This window comes from Vulpes lagopus, chromosome 12 (genome assembly GCF_018345385.1).
Source record: "Vulpes lagopus strain Blue_001 chromosome 12, ASM1834538v1, whole genome shotgun sequence".
In the NCBI taxonomy this organism is placed as follows: Eukaryota; Metazoa; Chordata; class Mammalia; order Carnivora; family Canidae; genus Vulpes; species Vulpes lagopus.
In genome coordinates, this window is record NC_054835.1 from 25,384,774 (window position 1) to 25,410,130 (window position 25,357).

At 43.3% G+C, this 25,357-nt stretch overlaps 1 protein-coding gene and 1 pseudogene across 1 annotated transcript; one reads left to right on the top strand and one right to left on the bottom strand.

Annotated features, from left to right (window-relative positions):
* Positions 1 to 1,316: 1,316 nt before the first annotated feature.
* On the top strand, positions 1,317 to 9,001 carry C12H17orf64 (chromosome 12 C17orf64 homolog; the record flags this gene model as incomplete). Its single annotated transcript, XM_041726803.1, has 5 exons — positions 1,317 to 1,439; positions 1,686 to 1,861; positions 2,330 to 2,429; positions 6,244 to 6,439; positions 8,764 to 9,001. Coding segments are annotated over 5 exons (681 nt in total), but the record flags the coding sequence as incomplete, so codon positions are not given.
* A 14,725-nt stretch (positions 9,002 to 23,726) lies between these two features.
* On the bottom strand, positions 23,727 to 24,556 carry LOC121473839 (annotated as a pseudogene).
* Positions 24,557 to 25,357: the final 801 nt, after the last annotated feature.

Genomic DNA, 25,357 nt, shown 5'->3' on the forward strand with positions numbered 1-25,357 from the left:
TAAGGATAGGAGGGAGAGAAGAAAGGGGAGTCCTTGGTGGGGGGCTGGTCTTGGAAAGCAGAGAACATGAAACTCAGGGAAGAAGATGGAAAGATGGTGATATACACGAGTCAGCACGAGACAGAAAGAACAAGAGGATGTTAACTCATTCAAACATATTTATCAAAGACCTAGATTCCTGGCAAAATGATTGTTTTGGTTATGGAGACAACAGTGCTCATATGTGTCTGCACATGAGTGTGTACACTTGCCTTAGGGTCTGCGTGCATGGTTGTGTGGTGTGAGTGGTGTATTGGTGGAGTCGATCCGCCAGAGTGCCTCCTCTCTCTGGGGCCTGGAGCAGTCGAACTTCCGTACTCTCTCCGTTGACCTCTCTCCCTTTCCCTGGTCTCCACCTCCAGAGCGATCTGGGCCTGGATCTTTCTTGTTCCCCCTGAACACAGGCAAGAGGGAATTAATGCTTATTTTTCTGAGAGGCTTTTGAAAGGTCAGGTGCAAATCCTACCGTGTCAGTCTAATCCTGTGCTCTGCAAGTATTATTTCACAGTCACTTTGTCTTCCTTAATTTTTAGTTTTTTTCTGGCCCCACTTTTGCTGTCAGAAAGCTTTTTCTCATTACCATCACTGTCATGTGCTTTTCTGAGTGCCCATTACCATGGCTTGATGCTAGAGGTTAAAGGCAGGCCTGGGACTTGGGCACTCACTAAATGTTCGCTGAATGAAGGAGTAAATGACTCCCTGCTCATTCCCCTCAAGGAGTTCCCTAAATCTCTTGGTGCCTCAAAGGGTTCTTATCTGTAACCAGGGATAAGGATATCTCACTTTGCAGAATTTGTGGAAGGGGCAGCCCCAGTGGCTCAGCGGTTTAGCGCAGCCTGCAGCCCAGGGCGTGATCCTGGAGACCCAGGATCGAGTCCCACATGGGCTCTCTGCATGGAGCTTGCTTCTCCCTCTGCCTGTGTGTGTCTGCGCCTCTCTCTCTGTGTGTCTCTATGAATAAATAAATAAAAACCTTTAAAAAAAAAAAAGAATTTGTGGGAGAATAAAATGAGTTCATGTTTATCAAGTGCTTTGCAAAATTAGCTACTATATTGTGCTATAATTATTATAAAAGAAATGGGTAGGGCATTCTAGGTTTTCTAAGCAGGGATCTTCAGGAATGGGTTTCTTTGTGAAGGGCTTGTTTGCCTCAGGGCTGGACCAAGGAAGAGGTCCTAGAGAAAAGGGAGAAGGGCTTTGGCTGGAATTTGGACCACTGGTTGCCTAGCACTGCCCCTCAGGAGCACTCACTTAAGCCCCCACCCCCCGACTGACCACTGCCCCCTGCCTCCTCCCAGGTGACAGATGTACACGTCTTAGAGAAGAGCTCCAGCACCAACCGCACTGGAGACTCACTTGTACGCCATGCCAAGGGCCTGGGCCAGGACACCTTCAAAATTGTGAGTAAGGGACTCTGTCTCTCCTCCGTGTCCCTCCCCCAGAGACAGAAATTGGAAGGCCTCACACCCAGTTTACTGTCCACTTGTTGTGCTTTTGGGAAGGAAGTGGGGTAAGACCTTGACTAGAGCCTCCTTACCTAACTGACTTAACACTTCCTGGCCCAGAAGGGCTGCTGGTTACCTGGGACTCCCCAACTGCCTCTTCTTCTCTCCTATAGTCCCTCACTTCATTTGTTGCTTCCTCAGTGTAAAGAATATCTAAGGCCACTGAAGAAGTTCCTGCGAAAGTTGCACCTGCCCAAGGATCTTCCCCAGAAGAAGAAGCTAAAGTACATGAAGCAGAGCCTGGTGGTCCTAGGGGACCACATCAACACCTTTCTGCAGCACTACTGCCGAACCTGGGAAATCAAGCACTGGAGGAAGTAGGGCGGCCTCCTTGCTCTTCCCACTATACCCCTTCCTGGGTCATGCCCCACGCACGCCCTTCCATTCAAGGACACACCTCAGTCAAAATCTCTGAGTCCTTCATCTTTATGTGAAAGAGTCAGGATCCTGGATTGAGCATGGTGAAAAGGGGGTGGAGAGAACAGTCCTTTAGTTATTCAGGGCAGTGCTGATTCATGGCAGCTTGCATACACAGTGGACAAAGAACTCTCCTGACCCTGTGGAGAATAACCTCTGATGGAACAACTGCTGTGTGGTGTGGGTGTCCATCACCAGGATGGGATATTCAAGGTTTAGCAAATCTCCATTTCTCCATGTGTCCAACCAAATCCAAGGAAGCAGCATATGACCCATTTCTCCCTGGGTGGGTCCTGAACACAAGACAAATACTGAAGGGCAAAGGGGGCTGTGTTCTGCCTCCCTTAGCCATGGTTTCTCCCCTGCAGGATGCTCTGGCGATTTGTTTCTCTCTTCTCAGAATTGGAGGCAAAACAGCTTCGCAGGCTCTACAAGTACACCAAGAGCAACCAGACGGCCAAGCTCCTGGTGAGGCGCTCAGGAAAGCTCCTCCCGGGCCCAGCTGAGGGTTGGCTGGTGTGTTCTTGGATTATGGGGGGAGGCCTGGGGCTGAGGGGGCCCTCTGATACTGCCAGCATCCCTCTGCTCATTTCCACACTGCCTCAGGAAGACCCCACTACCTCTATCTTTACCCCTGCAGGGGATCAAATGGGGCTGAAGAGGGCAGAGGCTTAGCTTCATGTTCTTGATACATATTCACTCTCCACACCCACACCCTGATGGTAACAGGTGCAGGGACATTCCCGAGGAGCTATGGGTGGGGATGGCAGAGTCGGGGCAGAAGGGCACAGCCAGCTTGGGGAAGGCTCCAACGACTATCAACAGAGCCTGGCCTGGCTTTGTTCAAAAACAGTCACTCTCAAACATTCTGGTCTCAAGTCATGGTCACCCTCTTAAAAGCTATCGAGAAGCCCCAAAAGCCCAAAAGCCTTTATGTTGGTTTTATCTATTGATATTTGCCCTAATTGAAATTGAAACTAAAGAAAAAATTCAAATATGTACTTACTAATCCATTTAAGAATAAAAACAAGGAGCCCATTGCATTTTAACATAGATCATTTTTACAAGAAATATCTATATTTTCCAAAACAAAATTTAGTGAGCGAGAAGAGTAGCACTGTTTCACATTTTCGCAAACTTCTTCAGTGTCTTAGTAAAAAATAATCGTTTCTGCAATCTCTTAAGATCAGTGGTTTGATTGTAAAAAACCCAGCCTGTACAGATAGATGTATATTTAGAGATGAGAGGAGAATTCTATTAGCTTTGTCAGATAGTCGTGGATATTTTTCCTTGATACCAAAACTCAGCAAGTGGCAGCTACTTAGTAGCAACGTGGAATCTGAAACCAAATCAATGAGGAAGACACAGGTGGCTCAGTGGTTGAGCGTCTGCTTTCACGCTCAGTGCGTGATCCTGGGGTCTTGAGATCAAGTCCCACATGGGGCTTCTTTTTTTTTTTTAATTTTTATTTATTTATGATAGTCAGAGAGAGAGAGAGAGAGAGAGGCAGAGACACAGGCAGAGGGAGAAGCAGGCTCCATGCACCGGGAGCCTGACATGGGATTCGATCCCGGGTCTCCAGAATCGCGCCCTGGGCCAAAGGCAGGCGCCAAACGGCTGCGCCACCCAGGGATCCCCCACATGGGGCTTCTTGCAGGGAGCCTGCTTTTCCCTCTGCCTATGTTTCTGCCTCTCTCTCTCTCTCTGTCTCTCATGAATAAATAAATGAAACCAAATCAATGAATTTTAAAATATATAAATATTTTTAGTTTCAGGTTTACAGAAAATATGGGTAGAAAGTACAGAGATTTCGCATCTAATATCCCCTCCTGCTCCCATTATTAGCACTTACATTAGAGAGGCACATTTATTACATCAGTGAGCCAGTATTGACACATTATAAAAGTTCACATTATTAAAGTTCATAGTTTACATTAGTGCCCACTCTTTGTGTTGTACATTCTATACTTTTTTTTAAGATTTTATTTATTTATTTGATAGAGATAGATAGCAAGAGAGAGCACGAGTGGGGAAGAGAGGGAGGAGCAGGCTCCCTGATGAGCCAGGAGCCTGATGTAGGCCCCATTCCAGGACCCTGAGATCATGACCTGAGCCAAAGGCAGACACTTAACTGAGGCACCCAGGTGCCCCTTATAGGTTTTGACAAATGCATAATGACACATATCCACCATTACAATATTCTACAGAATAGTTTCACTGCCTTAAAAACCCTTTGCTCCACGTATTCACCCCTCCACTCTTTCCCTTCAAACTCCTGGCAACCATTGATCTTTTTACTGTCTCAGTGTTTTTGCCTTTTCCAGAATGTCATACAGTTGAAATCATATATAAAGTATATAGCTTTCTCAGATTTTATCAATGACCTCTTCACACTGGGTTACATTAGAATCCATTGGTTTCTCTCTTGCACTTTGAATAGACCCCACGTTTCAGGGGGTCAGTGAGGTAAAAATATGTCAGGGGCCCCCATGGGTTCACAGAGCACACTTTGAGGATCACTAGTTCAAAATAATAATCATAGGTAACAGTTTATATGAACTTTATGTTCCCTCCTGTAATCTTCAAAAGTAACCCAACATGGTAATTAGAATTAGTGTCCACAGTGTGTAAATGAAGATGTCAAACGCAGAGAGTTAAAGTAACATGACCCAGACCACATAGCAAATGGAGGGAAGATCTGGGTTCAAATGTAATCTGGCTCAGAGGAAAGCCCTGCTCTAACTATGGCACCCCACTCTAGCTGTGCAGCTTTAACCAAAGCCTTCCCCGCTCTGGGTCTCTGTTTTTTCCTCTGAACATGAATGGATGGATCGTTTCAGTGAATCATCTGAATATGAGGTGTCATTTTAGTGATTTCTCGATTTCACTGGCCAGGAAAATTTCAAAAAATATTTTTAGGCTCTCAATTTTAATTTTGCCAAGGACTTTTTTTTTTATTATTAAAGATTTTACTTATTCATTCATGAGACACACAGAGAGAGGCAGAGACACAGGCAGAGGGAAAAGCAGGCTCCCTAGGGAAGCCTGATGCAGGACTCAATCCCAGGATCCCAGGATCATGACCTAAGCCAAAGGCAGATGTTCAACCATTGAACCACCCAGGTGCCCCTGCCAAGGACTTTGAAACAAATACCATTGTTTCATTACAAACAAGCACATGAGACACCATAACTCTAGGCCAACAGACACATGAAAAGATGCTCAACATCACTCAACATCAGGGAAATACAAAATTACAATAAGATGGCACTTCACACCTGTCAGAATGGCTAAAATTAACAACACAGGAAAAAAGAGGTGTTGGTGAGAATGTGGAGAAAGGGGAACCCTCTTAACACTGTTAAGGGAATGCAAACTGGTGCAGCTACTCTGGAAAACAGTTTAGAGTTTCCTCAAAAAGTTAAAAATAGAGCTACCCTACAACCCATCAATTGCACTACTGGGTATTTACCCAAATGATACAAACAGTGATTCAAAGGGGTACCTGCACCCCGATGTTTACAGCAGCATTATCAACAATAGCTAAATTATGGAAAGAGCCCAAGTGTCCATTGACTGATGATGTATATCTATCTATCTCACAATCTCAACCATCAAAAATAATGAAATCTTGCCATTTGCAATGACGTGGTTGGAGCTAAAGTATATTATGCTAAACAAAATAAGTCAGAGAAAGACAAATATCATGATTTCACTCACATAGAATTTAAGAAAACAGATGAAAATAGGAGAAGGGGAAAAAAAAGAGGGAAGCAAACCATAAGGGACTCTTAATTATGGAGAACTCTTAACTATGGAGCTATAGACAAGTATAGCAACCGAGAGTTGCTGGAGGGGAGGTGAGCAGGGGCTGGGTTAGATGGGTGTCAGGTATTAAGGTATTGTTATGAGCACTGGGTGTTGTATGTAAGCGATGAATCACTAAATTCTACACCTGAAACCAATATTACACTATGTTAACTAAATCGAATTTAAATAAAAACTTGAATCAAATAAGAGAGGCCCTATATATAACTTTAAAAAGAGATGGGGGACATATATCAAAGTAAGGAACCACCCAAGAAGACACAGTTGGCAGCCTGGCCTGCATGTCCCCCACGGTCCTTTCTCTTCCCCCATCTGTGACTGGTTCCTTCCGCTGGCTAGGCAGGGGTGAGGCACAGCCAACCACAGTAATTTCCTAACAAGGGCAGGGCTGGGCCTCTGGAAGGTGGAGCTGTCTCTCCTCCACACTCTCCTCAACGTTATGGGCCCGTTGCAGGTGGCGGTCTGCCCCTTGGACGCCCCGGAGAGCTCCTTGCTGGCAGACCAGGAAGACAACCTGCCCAAGCTCTGCAGTGCCTGGGGGCTGCACAGTAACATCAGCGGCATGAAGGAGAGGCTGTCCAAGATGCAGGCTCCCCACGGAGAAGCCTCTCTGTTGGGGGAGCTCACATCCCTGACCGGGGTCAGGAAAGGTAATGCCCTTAAGTTGGGGGTGCACCTGGAGGAGGGGCCTTGCTGTGGTGCAGCCAGATGAGCTCCCCTTTCCATCTTTACCCTGCATTTCCCTCTCTATTTCTCCTTCCCCCTCTGCACTTTGTTTTCTCTCTTTTTTTTTTTGTCCCCCTCCCTGCAGGTATGCTTATCATAAAAAGTTTGCAATGTATAGATAAGCATAAACCAGGAGACAGGAAAAGTCACCCACCACTCAAAGGCCACAACTGTTAAGAGTTCAGAGTTTCTTTCAGCATTCTGTAGGATTTCCCTCCCGAGGTCTCCATACATACCATTTTGGATCCTGCCTTTTTCAGTTAAGGATTCAACTTAACTGAAGGTACTTTCCTGTAGGACTGGAAGCAGAGACCATTTCTAGCAGCCAAGAGTGGGGATTCTCAGGAATTGTCCCAGCAGTGGCAGGATGCCCACTCTCAGTGTCAGGTGGGATATGGGCTAAGGGAGCGGTTCATTCCCACAGTGCGGAGAAAGTCAGATGGCCTGGGCATGGCCTTCCCAGCAGCCTTGGTCTCTGCCATGACTGCACTGCTTGGCCCTCTGGATAGAGGCTGTGGGGTTAGGGGACAGAGATTCTTCGGGGAGGGGTCCCAGCCAAAACTGGAACCTATGAAGTCCCCTCCTGTGCACTGATATTGGAGCCACGTACTCCTCACTCTTCTGGATCTGGCTTCTGGGACTACAGTTAGCTAGCTGTTCTTGCTTAGCTACTGGGGGAGGAAGTGAAGGCAAACTGGCCTAGAATCTTAAAATGTGGTCCTAAATTGGCCCTAGGTGTTCCTCTGACAGGCTGGCTGGACTGATGCAGGTCAGCAGCTCTCTGGGCCTCTGCCACCGGTCACAGCTACCTCGAGTGTAATAGCAAGAGTGAGAACAGGGCAGGGGCAGTGGGCGTGAGTCAGACAATTACTGAGGCCCAGAACCCTCTCTGGGCTCTGTGAGGGCCCTTGGCCCTGCTGCCTACAGTTTAAATTGAGGAAGCAAAATATACAATGGGATGAAAGCCAGTCCATCCTTTTTAAAAAAGATTTTATTTATTCATTTATTTGAGAGAGACAGAAATCATGAGTGAGGGGGGAGGGGCAGAGGGAGAAACAGACGCCCCATTGAGCAGAGAGCCTGATGCAGGGCTCCATCCCAGGACCCTGGGATCAAGACCTGAGCTGAAGGCAGATGGTTAACTGACTGAACCACTCAGACACCCCAGGCCAAGTCATTCATGAATCAGATAAAGAAAGTGAGCTTTGGGCTTTGGGGCCAGCCTATCCCCATACCAGGTGCTTGGTATCTCTTTATTTACCTAACCCTAACCCCTGCAGCATTCACAGGAGATGGGTATTACTACTCCCTTTTACAAAGGAGCAATCCGAGGCCATAGGGCAAAGGGTAGGACAGGCTGGTTAAAGGAGGTTACTCTGGGACAGGCTTTAAATAAAGGGTAAAGGGTTTCCTGGGTGGCTCCATGTTAGGGTCCCTGCTCAATTGGGAGTCTGCTTCTCCCTCTCCCTCTGCTCCTCCTCTCCCCCCTTCCTCTCCCCCATCCCTCTCCCTCCTAACCCCCCCCACCCCGCTCATGCTCTCTCGCTCTCTCTCTCTCTTTTTCTCTCAAATAAATAAATCTTTTTAAAATTTTAAAAGATCAAAGATAAAAAAGAAAGGGAAAGGAAAAGGAGAAGAAGGGGGGAGGGAGGGAAAGAGGAAAGGTGTGTACAGAGGTGAGGGGTGATGAGCATACAGTCTGGGCCTGGAGGTGAATGGAAGAGCAGGTTGCAGAAGTGCAGGATGGGGAATAATAGGAAAAAGCCTTGGATGGGTTTTTATGTAATTCTTAAAATAACATTTTGTTCCTAAAAACATAAGCATAGCATAGAAAATAAGATAATATTGATAAGTAAAAACAAGAATATATAAACATCACATTGTCCTCGCTACTGCTAGCACTTTCCAGATGCATGTCCTGGGAAGTAGGGCATGAAATCTGAGCTGGGTGTGGGGAGGACTCAGAGTCAAGAAATGTGGTCTAGTCCTGACTGTGCCCCAACTTGCCTAGGGCTTTGGGCTGGGTGGACTCTGTGCTTAGGTGAGATCCCTCATCTGTAAATGGGAGTGATACCATCTTCCTACGCCGCAGGGTTCCTGTGAGGAAAGAGGAAGGGACTATGTTGCAAGTGAAGATAACATTTTGTTGCTCTTCCTTTCTTTCCCTACCACACCCCCTAAATGTCACAGGCTGAGATTCTCTTACGATTTGTGATGTTATCAGGACTCTTTCACCTTCCCTTTTCAGGTTCTCTAAGGAAACTTCCTCACAAAACAAAGCCCAAGAGAAAGCGGATTAAGGAAGGCCCGGAGACCCCAGAGACCTGCCCATAAGAATTGCCGGGACAGAAGGCCAGCGTGTCCTGGCTCCCAGACCACTTGTCTTCAACACCCCTGCATCCTGGGGGCTAGAGACCAGTGAGGGGAAAGAAGAAAACTGTCTTTGTCAAAAGGATGCTCAAGTCTTAGTTATATATAAAGGGGGCAGGAAATAAACATCCTTTAAGACAGTTTTACCTTACTTGGCTAACAATCATCATTCATTCATTTTTTAAATTTTTATTTTTTTTAAAAAAGATTGTATTTATTTTTTCGACAGAGAGAAAACACAAGCAGGGGGAGTGTGAGAGACAGAAGCAGGGGCTCGATCCCAAGACCTGAGCCGAAGGCAGACAGACACTTAACTGAGCCACCAGGCACCCCCATTCGTTCATATTTTAATTTATCAAAAAAAAATATTTACCAGCTACCTTCTGAGTGGTAGGTGCCCCACATAAGCACAGACAGATAAGAGATGGTCACCTGGGTCAATGACCATCCCTCACAATCTAGTGCAGGAGACACACAGGGATAGACATTACAAGGGGTTGAAGAGAGGTGCCCGGGGACGTCTTGGCTTGTGACAAAGGAGTGATGTGTGCCAGAGGAGAGCACAGTGGGGAGTGGAGCGGGCCTAGAGGCAGTGACAGAGGAGTCTGATGGCCTGCCTCAACTGTCTGGACTTGGTCTCCTGGGTAATCTGGGGGACCGTGGCAAGGTTGATGTCAAGCAGTGGGAGGAGCTGGTGTGACTTGACTGGGGAAATGCTCTGCAGGCTGTGAGCAAAGTGCATGGAAGTGAGAGACGGTAGAGGCTGGAGACCAGAGAAGAAACCACATCAATAATCGTAGCTAGGGGATCCCTGGGTGGCGCAGCGGTTTGGCGCCTGCCTTTGGCCCAGGGCGCGATCCTGGAGACCCGGGATCGAATCCCACATCGGGCTCCTGGTGCATGGAGCTTGCTTCTTCCTCCGCCTGTGTCTCTGCCTCTCTCTCTCTCTCTGTGACTATCATAAATAAATAAAAAAAATTAAAAAAAAAAAAATAATCGTAGCTAGGACGATGGTTCAAACCAGTGGTCAAAAATCAGCTGCTGCATGCTAAATTCAGACCGCCGGTGTGTTGTTTGCCCCTTGTGGTGGTCTACTCATTGTTTAAAACATGTTATTTAAAAAATAAGTTGCCAATATTAACTTTGTACAGTTCACATTAAAAACAGCAACAGATTTCTGGCTTTTAAAAACTTGCAAAAAAAATAAAAATAAAAATAAAAATAAAAAAATAAAAACTTGCCACCCATGGGTGTGCCTCCCCACAGCAGCACATGGCTGGGGCTGAGAAGCAGTGGCTCAGGTTCCACCGATATTCTTTCTAGTTCACCACAGTCTCCACCCCATCCCTCTTGCCTCACACACTGGCCTTCTTCCCTCATTTATTTATTTATTTTTTAAAGATGTTTATCTTTAAATAAAGATAGCCCCAACAAGAGTAGAGCTAGCTGCAGGCAGCAGGAGAGGGAGAAGCTGGCCCCCAACTGAGCAGGGAGGCCGAAGCGATGCGGGGCTTCATCCCAGGACCCTGGGATCATGACCTGAGCTGAAGGCAGATGCTTAATCACCGAGCCACCCAGGTGCCCCCTTCCCTCGTTTATATCAACCTTTTAACTCTTTTCAGTTTTCATATTTGCTCCCCTAGGGAAATAAAAGTCAGTGAAGACACGCATAACAGGGGGAGGGGTGGACTTGTGACATTTATGCAGGGTAAATGGACAGTTTTTGGTGACAGATGTAAGAGATAAAAGCAGAGGAGGAGGAGGAAGTGAAGATAATACATTGTTTCTGGCTAGAAAGACCATGTAGATGATGGTCAACTCCAGGAGGGGAAGCAGGTGCAATCACTTTCCAAAAGCACAGGAGAATCTGAACTCTGCCTGAGGCAGCAGCATACAGTACCCAGGGCTGCCCCGGAGGCGGTGGCACCAGAATGCATGTGTGTGACTCTCCTCCTCTCCCTCAATTCATAGTCAGGAGTGAGTGTCATCAAATACTAAGTGCTAAAATGAATATCAAGATTCGAAGAACAAGTACAGGGAAGCATTAAAGAGTGAAAGAAGGCCCCAGCTCTCTCTGTGTTCTTCACACTCATTGCTCTCCAGAAGAGGCAAGATGAGAATACAGGCTTGGGGGCCAGCCTCACTCCAGTGGTCCCTGATAGTCCTGACAAAGCACAGAGGATTTTCCAGAGAAGGGTGAGCAGGGTGGAGGGTGTCCCTGATGATGGAGGTTCCCTCCGATTTTCCCTACTCCTGAGCGGTTTCATTGAGGTCCCAGGAAAGGGCTGGCGGTTCTGGGAACCTTGTGTGTGAGGCAGCACCACCACCTAGAGGAATTATGGGATCCTACAGCCTTCTTCCAGCCATGGCAGGGTGCGCGCAGAGGCAGAGACCAGGAGGAAATAGGGGAATTTACAGCCAGCAAGGGGACGAGGAGAAGGCCTGAAGGCAAAATAGACAACAGTCGTGGTTTTACAGCCCTCTTAACTCTCCTCAAATTTGGTAGGATCTTGGATTTTCACAAAAGAAGATCATGGGACATTGCTTCATTCAAAACCCTACGACAGCACAAAGGACTTTTAGGACAGTGAAAATACTCAGTGTGATCCTAGAATGGTGGATACCTGTCATTATACATTTGTCCAAATCCATAAAAGTGTGAGACATCAAGAGTGAACCCTAGTGTAAACTATGGACTCTGGGTGATGATGTGTCCTTGTAACAGGTGTAACACTCTGGCGCAGGATGTGGATAATGAAGGAGGCTGTGCATGTGTGGGGATGGTGGTGTATGGGAAATCCCTGAATCTCCTGCTCAAATTTGCTGTGAATCTAAAACTGCTCTGAAAAATAAAATATTAAGGGGCTCTTGGGTAGCTCAGTTGGCTAAGCGTCCATCTCTTGGTTTTGGCTCAGGTCATGATCTCAGAGTCTTGGGATCAAGACGTTGTGTGGGGCTCTGCACTCAGTGCAGAGTCAGAGTCTGCTTGAGATTCTTTCCCTCTTCCTTTCCCTCACACTCTGTCCCTCCCACCTCAAATAAATAAATAAATAAATAAGCAATAAAAATTAAGTATTAAAACAAAGAAATAAAACCCTCAAAAAAAAAAAAAGACTTTTTTCTGATCTCATGCAAATCAAAAGCCAAAGATTTTGCAAGGGCCTACAAGGCCTACTAATGATCCACCCTCACTCTCACTGTTCATTCTGTTACCTGTCTGATCCCATTCCTGCTTTTTTCATACTTGTCAAGCATACTCCTTCCTCTGGGCCTTTTCACTGGCTCTTTCCTTTGTCTGGAATGTTCTTTCCCAAGATACCCTGTTAGCTATTGCCTTCAAATCTCTGTTCAAATGTCACTTTCTTGGTGTAGCCTAGCATGTACCCGCATTTCAAATTCCAACACCCACACACATTCTGAATATCCCTTCCTCTGTTTTTGTTTTCCTAAGGCACTTATGCCTCTCAAATATTATAAAATTTAGTTAATGATTGTATTTCTTGTTTATTGATGGTATCCTCCCACTAACATTTAAGTTCCACAAGGGCAGAGCATTTGTATGTTTTGTTCATTGCCTTATCCCAAGCAATTAATTACAGCAGTCCCCTAGCACATAGTAGGTATGTAAACATTTGGAGAATGAATGAATGAACTAACAAATCAAACTAGAGCATTTAGTCCAACCCCTTCCTGATTCAGAGGGAAAAAAAAAAAAAAAAAGAGGCCCCAAAAGAAATGTTGACTTCACCAGGGATGGGCAGGAAGTCAATGACAGAACTGGGACTAGAACTCAAACTTGATGTCCCTGGATGGGCACATTTCCCCTACACCAATGACACATGCTCCACCTACTCTTGGCTAAAATGCTCATATCCCACAAATAACCCACAAATAACAAGACTCAACGCATTACTTCCAGAATAGTTTGTATTTTCTTAGTTAAGATATCTCTACCCAAAGTATGACTTTCTAAGCTGGACTTGGGGACACCAGAAGCAGGTTGGGGAAGACTATTTGGAGGTGATGTGCCCACATGGGAACCCCCAATCATACCTTGGCCTATGGTGCCTTAGGTAGTCTCACTGTAGGAAAAATGCCTCACCAAAAGCCAGACCAGGCAGCAAGGAGGGCTCCTCTCGTACAGAATAATGGATATTTTCCTAAAGTCTTAAATGGAACAGGGTCCTGACCACAGATGAAATGATTGACCACTGCCTGACCCACTTCCATCCCAGACTCTTCCCCATTACAGAATAGAAAACAGCAACTTAGGGCTGGCACAACTTAATTGAAATACTTACTTTCCAGGTCTCCTGACTCCACACCAATTGCTTATGTGTTTTGACTTTATGATTTTTCCTTTGCTCATGCAGACATTTTCTATTTTTATGTAGTTAAATCAGTCCTTCCTTTAATGGTTTCTTTATAATTTTTAAAGGTTTTCCCCACTCAGCAAATATTTAAAATTTCCTTCTAGCAGTGGGTTTCAATTTTTACATTTAAATTTTGGGTCTGGGGAGCCTGAGTGGCTCAGCTGGTTAAAAGTCTGCCTTTGAAAAAAAAAAAAAAAAGTCTGCCTTTGGCTAGGGTCATGATCCCAGGGTCCCGGGTTCGTGCCCCTCATTGGTATCCCTCCTCAGTGGGGAGTCTGCTTCTCCCTCTCCCTCTGCCTGCCTACTCTGCCTACTTGTGCTCTTCCTTTCTCTCTCTAATAAATAAATAAAAATCTTTTTTAAAAATAAATAAGGTATCCCTGGGTGGCTTGGGATCCCTGGGTGGCTCAGCGGTTTGGTGCCTGCCTTTGGCCCAGGGCGCGATCCTGGAGTCCCCACATCGGGTCCCGCGTGGGGCTTCCTGCATGGAGCCTGCTTCTCCCTCTGCCTGTGTCTCTGCTTCTCTCTCTCTCTCTCTATCATGAATAAATAAATACATCTTTAAAAAAAGGTTAAAAAATAATAAAAAAAATAAATCTTTGGTCTATCTGAAATTTTTTTGCTATAAATTGTATAAGAGGGAATCCAACATATTCTTTTTCAGATGGCTAAACAGTTGTCCTTGCACATGTGGGAGTGTATTTATAGGATATAACATAGGGGAAAAAATTCGTCTTTCCTACACTGATTTGAAATGTCACTCTTATGATACATTAAATTCCTGACTTATTTGTGTCTATCTATGAACTTTCTGTTCTGATCCATTGATCTGTCTTTCATGTAGAATTTTTACGAAAAAGGAGAAAAATATACTACCATAACAAAAGAGTATATGAAAAGGGGCACCTGGCAGACTCAGTAGGTGGAGCATGTGACTCTTGAATTCAGGATTGTGAATTCCAGCCCCACATTGGGTGCAGAGATTACTTAAAATAAGCAAAACAGTATATGACAGGAAAAGGGTACACAGATTCTAAAAAGAGCCAAATAGAACATTTTAGAAATGAAGAATACATCATTGATATTAAAAATCTAATGGTCAAGTTAAATAGTAGACAACATCTGAATTCATAGATAAATCTGAATATCATAAAGAGAAATAGCCAGACATTATGAGCATCCAGTGAGGCTGTATTCTTGCAAAAAAAAAAAAAAATTGTTTTTGAAGGCAGCCCTGGTGGCTCAGTGGTTTAGCACCGCCTTCAGCCTGGGGCGTGATCCTGGACCCCGGGATTGAGTCCCACATCGGGCTCCCTGCGTGGAACCTGCTTTTCCCTCTGCTTGTGTCTCTGCCTCTCTGTCTCTCTTGAATAAATAAAATCTTTTTAAAAAATTGTTTTTGAATCTGAATTTGATCAAATTTCCAGTTCATGGGAAATATAAGGAACTGAGGAGCATAGTAATTGACACTACAAAGACAGAAGCAGCAAACTCTAGACTATAGGAAGATCCAAAGAACAAATAAACCAGTTACCTTAATAAACAGAAAACATTGAGGGGGAGGAAGAGGAAATCTAAAGATTGGGAGAGACTGAAAAAGTTATGGCCAAATAAGATGTGGGGACCGTGTTTACATACTGATTAGAACAAACAAACATTACATAAAAATGTATATGAAACAGGGAAATTGAACATGAATTGACTACTTGAAGATATAAAGGGATAACAATATTTTTAAGTGTGGTAATAACATTTTGGAGTTATGTATTTTTAAAATACATATATTTTATATATAAACAGTGAAATGTTTGTGGACAAAATAGTATGATGTCTGAGATTTTATTTAAAAATAATTTAGTGGGGATCCCTGGGTGGCGCAGCGGTTTGGTGCCTGTCTTTGGCCCAGGGCGCGATCCTGGAGACCCGGGATCGAATCCCACATCAGGCTCCCGGTGCATGGAGCCTGCTTCTCCCTCTGCCTGTGTCTCTGCCTCTCTCTCTCTCTCTGTGTGACTATCATAAATAAATAAAAAAATTAAAAAAAAAATAAAATAAAAATAATTTAGTGGCAAAGGCAGAGTGCATAGAGGCTGAAGGAATAATTATAACAAGATTAGCCATGGATTTGGGGCTCCTGGGTGACTCAGTTGGTTAAGTGTCTGCCTTTAGCTCATGTCATGATCTCAGGGTCCTGGGACCAAGCCCCATACTGGGCTCCCTGCTTAGGGGGGAGCCGGCTTCTTCCTCAGCCCCTCTCCCTACTCTTACTCTCTCTCTCTTTCTCAAATAAAATAAGTAAAATCTTAAAAGAAAAAATTGGTCATGGATTTTTAAACTGGATGAGAGGTACAAGGGATATACATTTGAAAATCTGTATATAAAAAAAAAGAAAATCTGTATATATTTGAAAAAGTTTTAAATAAAATGTTTCAAAAGATTAGCTAATCCACTGCCTGTTCTTTCTTTTTCTTTCTTTCTTTCTTTCTTTCTTTCTTTCTTTCTTTCTTTCTTTCTTTCTTTCTTTCTATTTTATGTATTCATGAGAGTCACAGAAAGAGAGGCAGAGACATAGAGGGAGAAGCAGGTTCCTTGCAGGGATCCTGATGCGGGACTTCATCCCCTGAGCCGAAGGCAGACACTCAACCGCTGAGCCACCAAGGTGTCCCTCTCTGTTATTTCTAAAAGAGCTATATTCCTCCTGGTTTATTTATTTATTTATATTTTATTTTATTTTATTTTATTTTATTTTATTTTATTTATTTATTTTTTTCCTCCTGTTTTAAAACAGAGGATGGTCATCAGCCTTGATGCAAGCCTAGAAGCTTACCCCAAAACAGATCCCTCCCCTAGATTCTTTTTCTGTAAGGAAGAGGGATGAAGGGGCAGACTGGAGTCCAAATCAAGTATTGAACTTCAGATAGCTGACAAGTTTCTAGAGAACTGGAACAGGAGTATCAGAGCCATGGGAGATGTTCTGGAATAAGGAAATGCTCTTGGTGCACTTAGGACTGATATAGGGGCATTGTTTGCCAGCAGAAGACGTCTGAGATAAGTCTCTGAAAAGTCAGTGTTTCACAGACCCAGAATGCATCACCTAATTGCACTAATCCAAGAAATGCAAGCAAAAAGAATGAGATTCTTTTTTTGTATCACATTGGCAATGAAAAGAATTATAAAGCCCAGTGTTTTGTTGAGTTTGTGTGTGTGTGTGTGTGTGTGTGTGTGTGTGTGTGTGCTTTTAAAAGATTTTATTTATCAATTTGACAGAGAGAGAGAGCAGGAGGAGCAGCAGAGGGGAAGGAGAAGCAGGCTCCTCACAGAGCAGGGACCCAGCTGACTTGGGGCTTGATCCCAGGACCCTGAAATCATGACCTGAGCTGAAGGCAGACACTTAACTGATAGAGCCACCCAGGTGACCCTAAGAGTTCTGATATATTACAACTTGAATGGAAACTGGTACAACCTGGCTGTGTGTGTCAAAATTTGACTCAGCAACTCCATTATTAGGAATTTATAAGACATGAATCAAAGATGTGCACAAAGTTTTAGTGTCAAGGATAATCATCAGAGAGGTATTTACAATAGGGAAAAACTGGGAGCAATTTAAATGTCCAGTGTGGTGGTTTTAAACTATATCTACAAATTCTGATACTGGTTCTTCCAAGACATGGGGCTAATTCCCTTTCTCTTGTGTGTGAACTGTACTTAGTGACCAAATCTAATGAATAGAATATGGTGAAAATGGTGAGTGTGACTTCTGGGTAGAGCATGAAAGATATTGAGGCTTCTGTCTTGCTCGCTCTGTTGGAAGGACTTGTCCTGGGAGAAGTCTGCTACCGTGTCGTGAAGACACTCAAACAGCCTATGGAGAGCCCATATGACAATGAACGAAGACCTCCTGCCAACAGCCATGTGAGTGAGCTATCTTGGAAGCAGATCCTCCAGGTGTAGCCTATTCTTTTTTTTAAAATTTATTTACTTATTTATTCATGAGACACACACACACACACACACACACACAGAGGCAGAGACACAGGCAGAGGGAGAAGCAGGCTCCATGCAGGGAGCCCGACGTGGGACTCGATCCCGGGTTTCCAGGATCAGGCCCTGGGCTGCAGGTGGCGCTAAACCGTGGAGCCACCTGGGGTGCCCGGTGTAGCCAATTCTTAGGATGATTGCAACCTTGGTGCCATCTTGATGCAATCTCATGAGATATCCTAAGCCAGAGCCATTCAATTAAGCCACTCCTGAATTCCAGTTCCACAGGAATTGGTAATTAATATATATATTTTTGCTCAAGCCATTAAATTGGGGGTAATTTGCTATGTGGCAACAGATAACTAATATTTCCAACAATTATAGATGCATTAAATAGATTATGGCTGATTCACAAACTGGTATACTATGTACTCATTAAAAATAACACTTTCCATTTGGAAAGAACTTAAATACATGGAGATTACAGAGCATCCTACTAAAGAATGAATGGACCAAAGGAAATTAAAGAAGAATTTTTAAAATTCATGGAAACAAATGAAAATGAAAACATAGCTCTTCAAAACCATTGTGATACAACAAAGGCGCTCCTAAGAGGGAAGTATAGAAAAAGCCTTTCTCGAGAAACAAAAAAGGTTTCAAATGCACAACCTAACTGAGCAAATAAAGCCTAAACCCAGCAGCAGAAGGAAATTAATAAAGATTAGAGCAGAAATCAATGAAATAGAAACCAAAAAGAACAGTAGAACAGATCAATGAAACTAGGAGCTGGCTCTTTGAAAGAATTAATACGATTGATAAACACTTGACCAGACTTATCGAAAAGAAAAGAGAAAGGACTCAGATGAACAAAATCATGAATGAAAGAGGAGAAATCACAACCAACACCAAAGAAATACAATTATAAGGACATATTATGAGCAACAAATATGCCAACAAATAAGGCAACCTGGAAGAAATGGATGCATTCCTAGAGATGTATGAATTACCAAAACAGAAACAGGAAGAAATAGAAAACCAGAACAGACCCATTACCAGCAAAAAAATTGAAGCAATAATCAAAAATCTCCCAACAAACAAGAGTCCAGGGCCAGATGGCTTCCCAGGGGAGTTCTACCAAACATTTATTGTTATTATTTTTAAATTTTATTTATTTATTCATGAGAAACACAGAGAGGCAGAGACACAGGCAGAGACAGAAGCAGGCTCCATGCAGGGAGCCCGATATGAGACTCAATCCCCGGTCTCCAGGACCACACCCTGGGCCGAAGGCAGGCGCCAAACCGCTGAGCCAACCAAGGATTCCCTTCTACCAAACATTTAAAGAAGACTTAATATCTATTCTTCTGAAGCTGTTTCCAAAAAATAGAAATGGAAGGAAAACTTCCAAACTCATTCTATGAAGCCAGCATTACCTTGATCTCAATACCAAAGACCCCATCAAAAGGAGAACTACAGATCAATATCCCATGAACACAGATGCAAAAATACTCAAGATACTAGCCGTAAGGATCCAAACAGTACATTAAAAGGATTACTCACCACAGCCAAGTGGGATTTACTCCTGGGCTGTGTGGTTCAACAACCACAAATCAATGTGATACACTACATTAATAAAAGATAGGACAAGATCCATATCCTCTCAATAGATGCAGAAGCATTTGACAAAGTACAGCATCCTTTCTTCCTTCCTTTTTTTTTTTAAAGATTTTATTTATTTATTCATGAGAGATACAGAGAGAGAGGCAGAGACACAAGCAGAGGGAGAAGCAGGCTCCACGCTGGGAGCCTGATGCCGGACTCGATCCCGGGACTCCAGGGTCGCACCCTGGGCCAAAGGCAGGCGCCAAACCGCTGAGCCACCCAGGGATCCCCCTGAATCCTTTCTTGATTAAAACTCTTCACAGTGTAGGGATAGAGGGAACATACCTCAATAACATAAAAGCCATATATGAAAAGCGTAGCAAATATCATTCTCAATGGAAAAAAACTGAGAACTTTTCCCCTAAGGTCAGGAACACAACAGGGATGTCCACTCTCATCACTGCTATTCAACATAGTACTAGAAGTCCTAGCCTCAGCAATCAGAGAACAAAAAGAAATAGAAGGCATCTGAATTGGCAAAGAAGTCAAACTTTCACTCTTCGCAGGTGACATGATACTCTATGTGGAAAACCCAAAAGACTCCACCCCAAAATTTCTAGAACTCATACAGCAATTCAGCAAAGTGGCAGTATATATAATCAATGCACAGAAATCAGCAGCATTTCTATACACTAACAATGAGAAGAAAGAGAAATTAAGGAATCAATCTCATCTACAATTGCACCAAAAACCATAAGATACCTAGGAATAAACCTAACCAAAGAGGCAAAGGATCTGTACCCTGAAAACTAAGAACACTCATGAAAGAAATTGAGGAAGACACAAAGAAATGGAAAAATGTTCCATGTGCATGGATTGGAAGAATAAATATTGTTAAAATGTCTGTGCTATCTAGAGCAATCTATACATTCAATGCAATCCCTATCAAAATACTATCAACTTTTTTCACTGAGCTGGAACAAATGATCCTAAAAATTGGATGGAATCAGAAAAGATTCCAAATAGGCAAAGGAATGCTGAAAAGAAAACCAAAACTGGTGGCATCACAATCCTGGATTTTAAGCTCTTTAAACAGCTGGAATCATCAAGACAGTGTGGTACTGGCACAAAAACAGACACATAGATCAATGGAACAGAATAGAGAACCCAGACATGGCCCCCAACTCTATGGTCAACTACTCTTTGACAAAGCAGGAAAGAATAGTCAATGGAAAAAAAGATAGTCTCTTCAACAAATGGTGTTGGGAAAATTGTACAGCCATATGCAGAAGAATGAAACTGGACCATTTTCATACACCATATAAAAAGTAGATTCAAAATGGATTAAAGACCTAAATGTGAGATAAGAATCCATCAGAATCCTAGAGAATGCAGGCAGCAACCTCTGTGACCTCAGCCATGGCAACTGGTTGCTAGACGTGTCTCCAAAAGCAAAGGAAACAAAAGCAAAAATGAACTATTGGGTCTTCATCAAGATAAAAAGCTTTTGCACAGCAAAGGAAACAGTGGAGAAAACCAAAAGACAATTGACAGAATGGAAGAAGGTATTTTGCATACATCTTATCAGATAAAGGGCTAGTATCCAAAATCTATAAAGAACTTATCAGACTCAACATCCGAAGAACAAACAATCAAATCAAGAAATGGGCAGAAGAGGGATGCCTGGGTGGCTCAGCAGTTGAGCACCTGCCCCTGGCTCAGGGCATGATCCAAGGTCTCAGGATCGAGTCCCACATCAGGCTCCCTGCCTGGAGCCTGCTTCTCCCTCTGCCTATATCTCTGCCTACGTCTCTGCCTTTCTGTGTGTCTTTCATGAATAAATAAATAAAATCTTAAAAAAAAAAAAGAAATGGGCAGAAGATATGAACAGACATTTCTCCAGAGAAAACATACAAATGGCCAAAAGACACATAAAAAAATGCTTAACATCACTTGACATCAGGGAAATACAAATTAAAACCACAATAAGATACCACCTCACACCTGTCAGAATGGCTAAAAGTAGTAAGTCAGGAAATGACAGATATTGGCCAGGATGCAGAAAAAGGAGAACCCTCTTATACTGTTGGTGGGAATACAAGCTGGTGCAGCCACTCTGGAAAACAGTGTGGAGTTTCCTCAGGGAGTTGGAAATAGAGCAACCCTATGACCTAGCAATTGCACTACTGGGGATTTACTCCAAAGATACAAATGTAGTGATCCAAAGGAGCACCTGCACCCCAGGGTTTATAGCAGCAATGCTCACCACAGCCAAACTATGGAAAGGCCCAAATGTCCATCAACAGATGAATGGATAGGGGATCCCTGGGTGGCGCAGTGGTTTGGCGCCTGCCTTTGGCCCAGGGCGCGATCCTGGAGACCCGGGATCCAATCCCACATCGGGCTTCCGGTGCATGGAGCCTGCTTCTCCCTCTGCCTCTCTCTCTCTCTCTCTTTGACTATCATAAATAAATAAAAATTAAAAAAAAAAAACAGATGAATGGATAAACCTATGGTATGTATATATACAGTGGACTACTGTAGCTTTTGATGGACTAGTCAGCCATTAAAAAAATGAAATCTTGTCATTTGCTACGACGTGGATGGAACTAGAGGATATTATGCTAAGCAAAATGTCAATAGAGAAAGACAATTCTCATATGATCTCACTCATATGTGGAATTTAAGAAAGAAAACAAAGGATCATGGGGAAGGGAGGGAAAAATAAAACGATGAAATCAGAGAGGGAGACAAACCATAAGAGACTTAATCATAGGAAACAAACAGGGTTGCTGGAGGGGAGGGGGGATGAGGAAACTGGGTGATGGACATTAAGGAGAGCAGGTGATGTAATGAGCACTGACTGATGAATCACTGAATTCTACCTCTGTAACTAATAATACACATATGTTAATTAATTGAATTTAAATTTGAAAATTAATTTAGGGACACCTGGGTGGTTCAGGGGTTGAGGGTCTGCCTTTGGCTTAGGGCATGATCCCAGGGTCCTGGTATTGAGTACCCCATCAGGCTCCTTGTGGGGAGCCTGCTTCTCCCTCTGCCTATGTCTCTATCTCTCTCTGTGTCTCTCATGAATGAATAAATAAAATCTTTTTTAAAAATTAAAAAAATTAACTTAAAAATAACACTTTCCATATATAATAGTGTAGGGAAACAGTCACGATAGGAATGAAGTCTGGATATCAAAATGAGGCATGAATGAAATGCGAAATAAACACACATACAGAAAAAAAAGACAATAGAGAAATGCACCAATATCTGAAATGTACTTATCTCTTGGTTATAGGGTTTCAAGAATTTTTTTTCTTGGTAAAAATATTTCAAAAAAAAATATTTCAGTAGTGTAAAGATAGTTATAGAATGAAAAGAAATAGTTCTTCCTCTCTTATTTCCTTATTTTCCCACCCCTGATCCTACTCTCCAAATGTGCTCATTGTCAATATGTTTTTATAACATATATCCTTTGAGAAAAGCTGTTTTGCATGTATTTTTAAAAAATATTTTATTTATCCATTTATGATAGACATAGAGAGAGAGAGGCAGAGATACAGACAGAGGGAGAAGCAGGCTTCATGCAGGGAGCCCGACCTGGGACTTGATCCTGGGTCTCCAGGATCGCGCCGCCGGCCAAAGGCAGGCGCTAAACCGCTGAGCCACCCAGGAATCCCCTGTTTTGCATGTATTTTTATACAAATATGTCTATGTGTTTTTTATATACCCAAAGTAACCAGTAATTATTTATCATAGGCTTTTCCTATATTCATCTTTCTTAGTGATTTCTATATAAACACACCTCGGTATTCCAATCACTTCAATTGTTTGATCCTCTGCATATTGTTCATTAACTGAATCTATGACTTACCTAACCACTTCTCTATTAATGTGTATTTAGCCTGTTACTTTATTTATTTAATTCCTTAATCAAATTTTCTTGTCTTTTTTTTTAAGTAGGTTCTACACTCAATGTGGGGCTTGAACTCACAACATAGAGATTAAGAGTTCCATGCTCCACCATGACTGAGCCAGCCAGGCACCCCTATTTAATTTTTTTAAAGATTTTATTTATTCATTATTCATTTGAGAGAGAGGGAGAGGGAAAAGCAGACTCCCCACTGAGCAGGGAGCCTGATGCCGGGGCTCCATCCCAGGTCCTGGAGATCATGACCTGATCTGAAGGCAGATGCATAACCATCTGAGCCACCCAGGCATCCCAAATTTCTTTTTTTTTTTTTATCATGAGAAGTGTACTCTTTAATCCCCATCCGATATTTCCCCCACTCCCCTACCCACCTCCCCTCTGGTAACCATCAGTTTGTTCTCTATAGTTATGAGTCTGTTTCTTGGTTTGTCTTTTTCTCTCTTTTTTTTTTACCCTTTGCTTGTTTCTTTTGTTTTTTAAATTCCACATATGAGCAAAATCATATGGTATTTGTCTTTCTCTGACTGACTTACTTTGCTTAGCATTATTCTCTCTAGCTCTATCCGTGTTGTTGTTGTTACAAATGGCATTATTTCATTCCTTATTTTTACTGACTGAACAATATTATTTAAGTAACCTCTACACCCAACAGGCTCAAACTCAGAAATCCCAAGATTGAGAGTTGGCGTTGCACTACCAACTAAGCCAGCCAGGTGCCCCAATCCATTTTGAATTTATTTTTGTGTTTGGTGAAAGAAAGTAGTCCAATTTAATTCTTTTGCATGTGGCTCTCCCATTTTCCTAACACCCTTTTGTTGAAAAGAAGTCTTCTTTCCCATTGTATATTCATTTCTCCTTTGTTGAAGATTAACTGACCATATAATTGGGAGTTTATTTCTGGGTTTTCTATTCCATTGATCTATGGGTCTTTTTTTTTTTTTTTAAACCAGCTTTAATGCACTTTTATTTTTCTTGTATAAAACTCTGTGGTAGCCATAGCTGGAGCCTGGGTCCTCTGCATGGAGACTCTGGTGTGGGTCTTTACAAGATGGTCAGTGAATTCCTGATAGGGAGACTTGGTGAACACAGTCTCTTTCCAGAGATCAGGGGTGAGGTAGCTGTAGGTTTTGGAGATGGCATCAAAAGTAGCTTTGGTAAAGTTCCCCAGGGTGGTAATGCAGCCCCTGGCCGAAGTGTAGCAGTCGTCAATACCAGCCATCATCCGTAGCTTCTTGGGCACAGGGGCTGAGACAATGCTAGTGCCTCTGGGGGCAGGGATGAGACGCACCAGCACAGAACCACAGCGGCCAGTCACCTTGCATGGGACAGTGTGGGGCTTGCCGATCTTGTTCCCCCAGTAGCCTCGCCGAACCGGGACGATGGAAAGCTTGGCCAGGATGATGGCCCCACGGATGGCAGTGGCTACCTCCTTGGAGCACTTGATGCCCAGACCCACGTGTCCGTTGTAATCTCCGGTGGCAACAAATGCCTTGAACCTGGTCGGCTGGCCAGCACGGGTCTGCTTTTGCATGGGCAGGATTTTCAAAACCTCAAGCCTTGAGGGATGCCCCCAAGAAGAAGTCCATGATCTCAGATTCCTTGATGGGCAGAGAAAAGAGGACTTGACCTTCATGTCCTTGACCAGGCGGCCCAGCTTGGTGACCGGGATCCACTCCTTGCCCTCCGCCGCCACTGCCCCGGCCCTGATGCCTCTGCCGAAGCCTCCGCGGAAGCCCCCGCGGCCTCCGGGCCCCCGCAGCACCAGTGCCCTCGGCCATTTGGTGTTCTCTCGGAGAAGTATGGGTCTATTCTTATGCCAGTACCATACTGTTTAACTACTACCACTTTGTAATATAACTTGAAATCTGGAATTGTGATACGTCCAGTTTTGTTTTGTTTTTTCAAGATTGCTTTGGTTATTTGAAGTCTTTTGTGGTTCCATACAAATTTTAAGATTGTTCTTGCTCTGTGAAAAATGCTATTGTATTTTGACAGAGATTGCATTAAATCTATAGATTGCTCTGGGTAATATAGACATTTTAATGATGTTTATTCTTTCAACCTATGAGTATGGGGTGTCTTTCCATTTTGTGTCATCTTCAGTTTCTTTCATTAGTGTTTTATAGTTTTCAGTATACAGGTCTTTCACCTTGTTAGTTAATTTTATTCATAGATATTTTATTGGTTTTGGTGCAATTGTAAGTGGGATTGTTTTCTATATTTCACTTTCTGCTGCTTCATTATTCGTGTATAGGAATGCATCAGATTTTTGTACATTGATTTTGTATCCTACAACTTTACTGAATTCATTTATCAGTTCTAGCAGATTTTTGGTGGAGTCTTTAGGTTTTTCTTTATATAGCATCATGTTGGGATCCCTGGGTGGCGCAGCGGTTCGGCGCCTGCCTTTGGCCCAGGGCGCGATCCTGGAGACCCAGGATCGAATCCCACGTCGGGCTCCTGGTACATGGAGCCTGCTTCTCCCTCTGCCTGTGTCTCTGCCTCTCTCTCTCTCTGTGACTATCATAAATAAATAAAAATTAAAAAATATATATATAGCATCATGTTATGTGCAAATA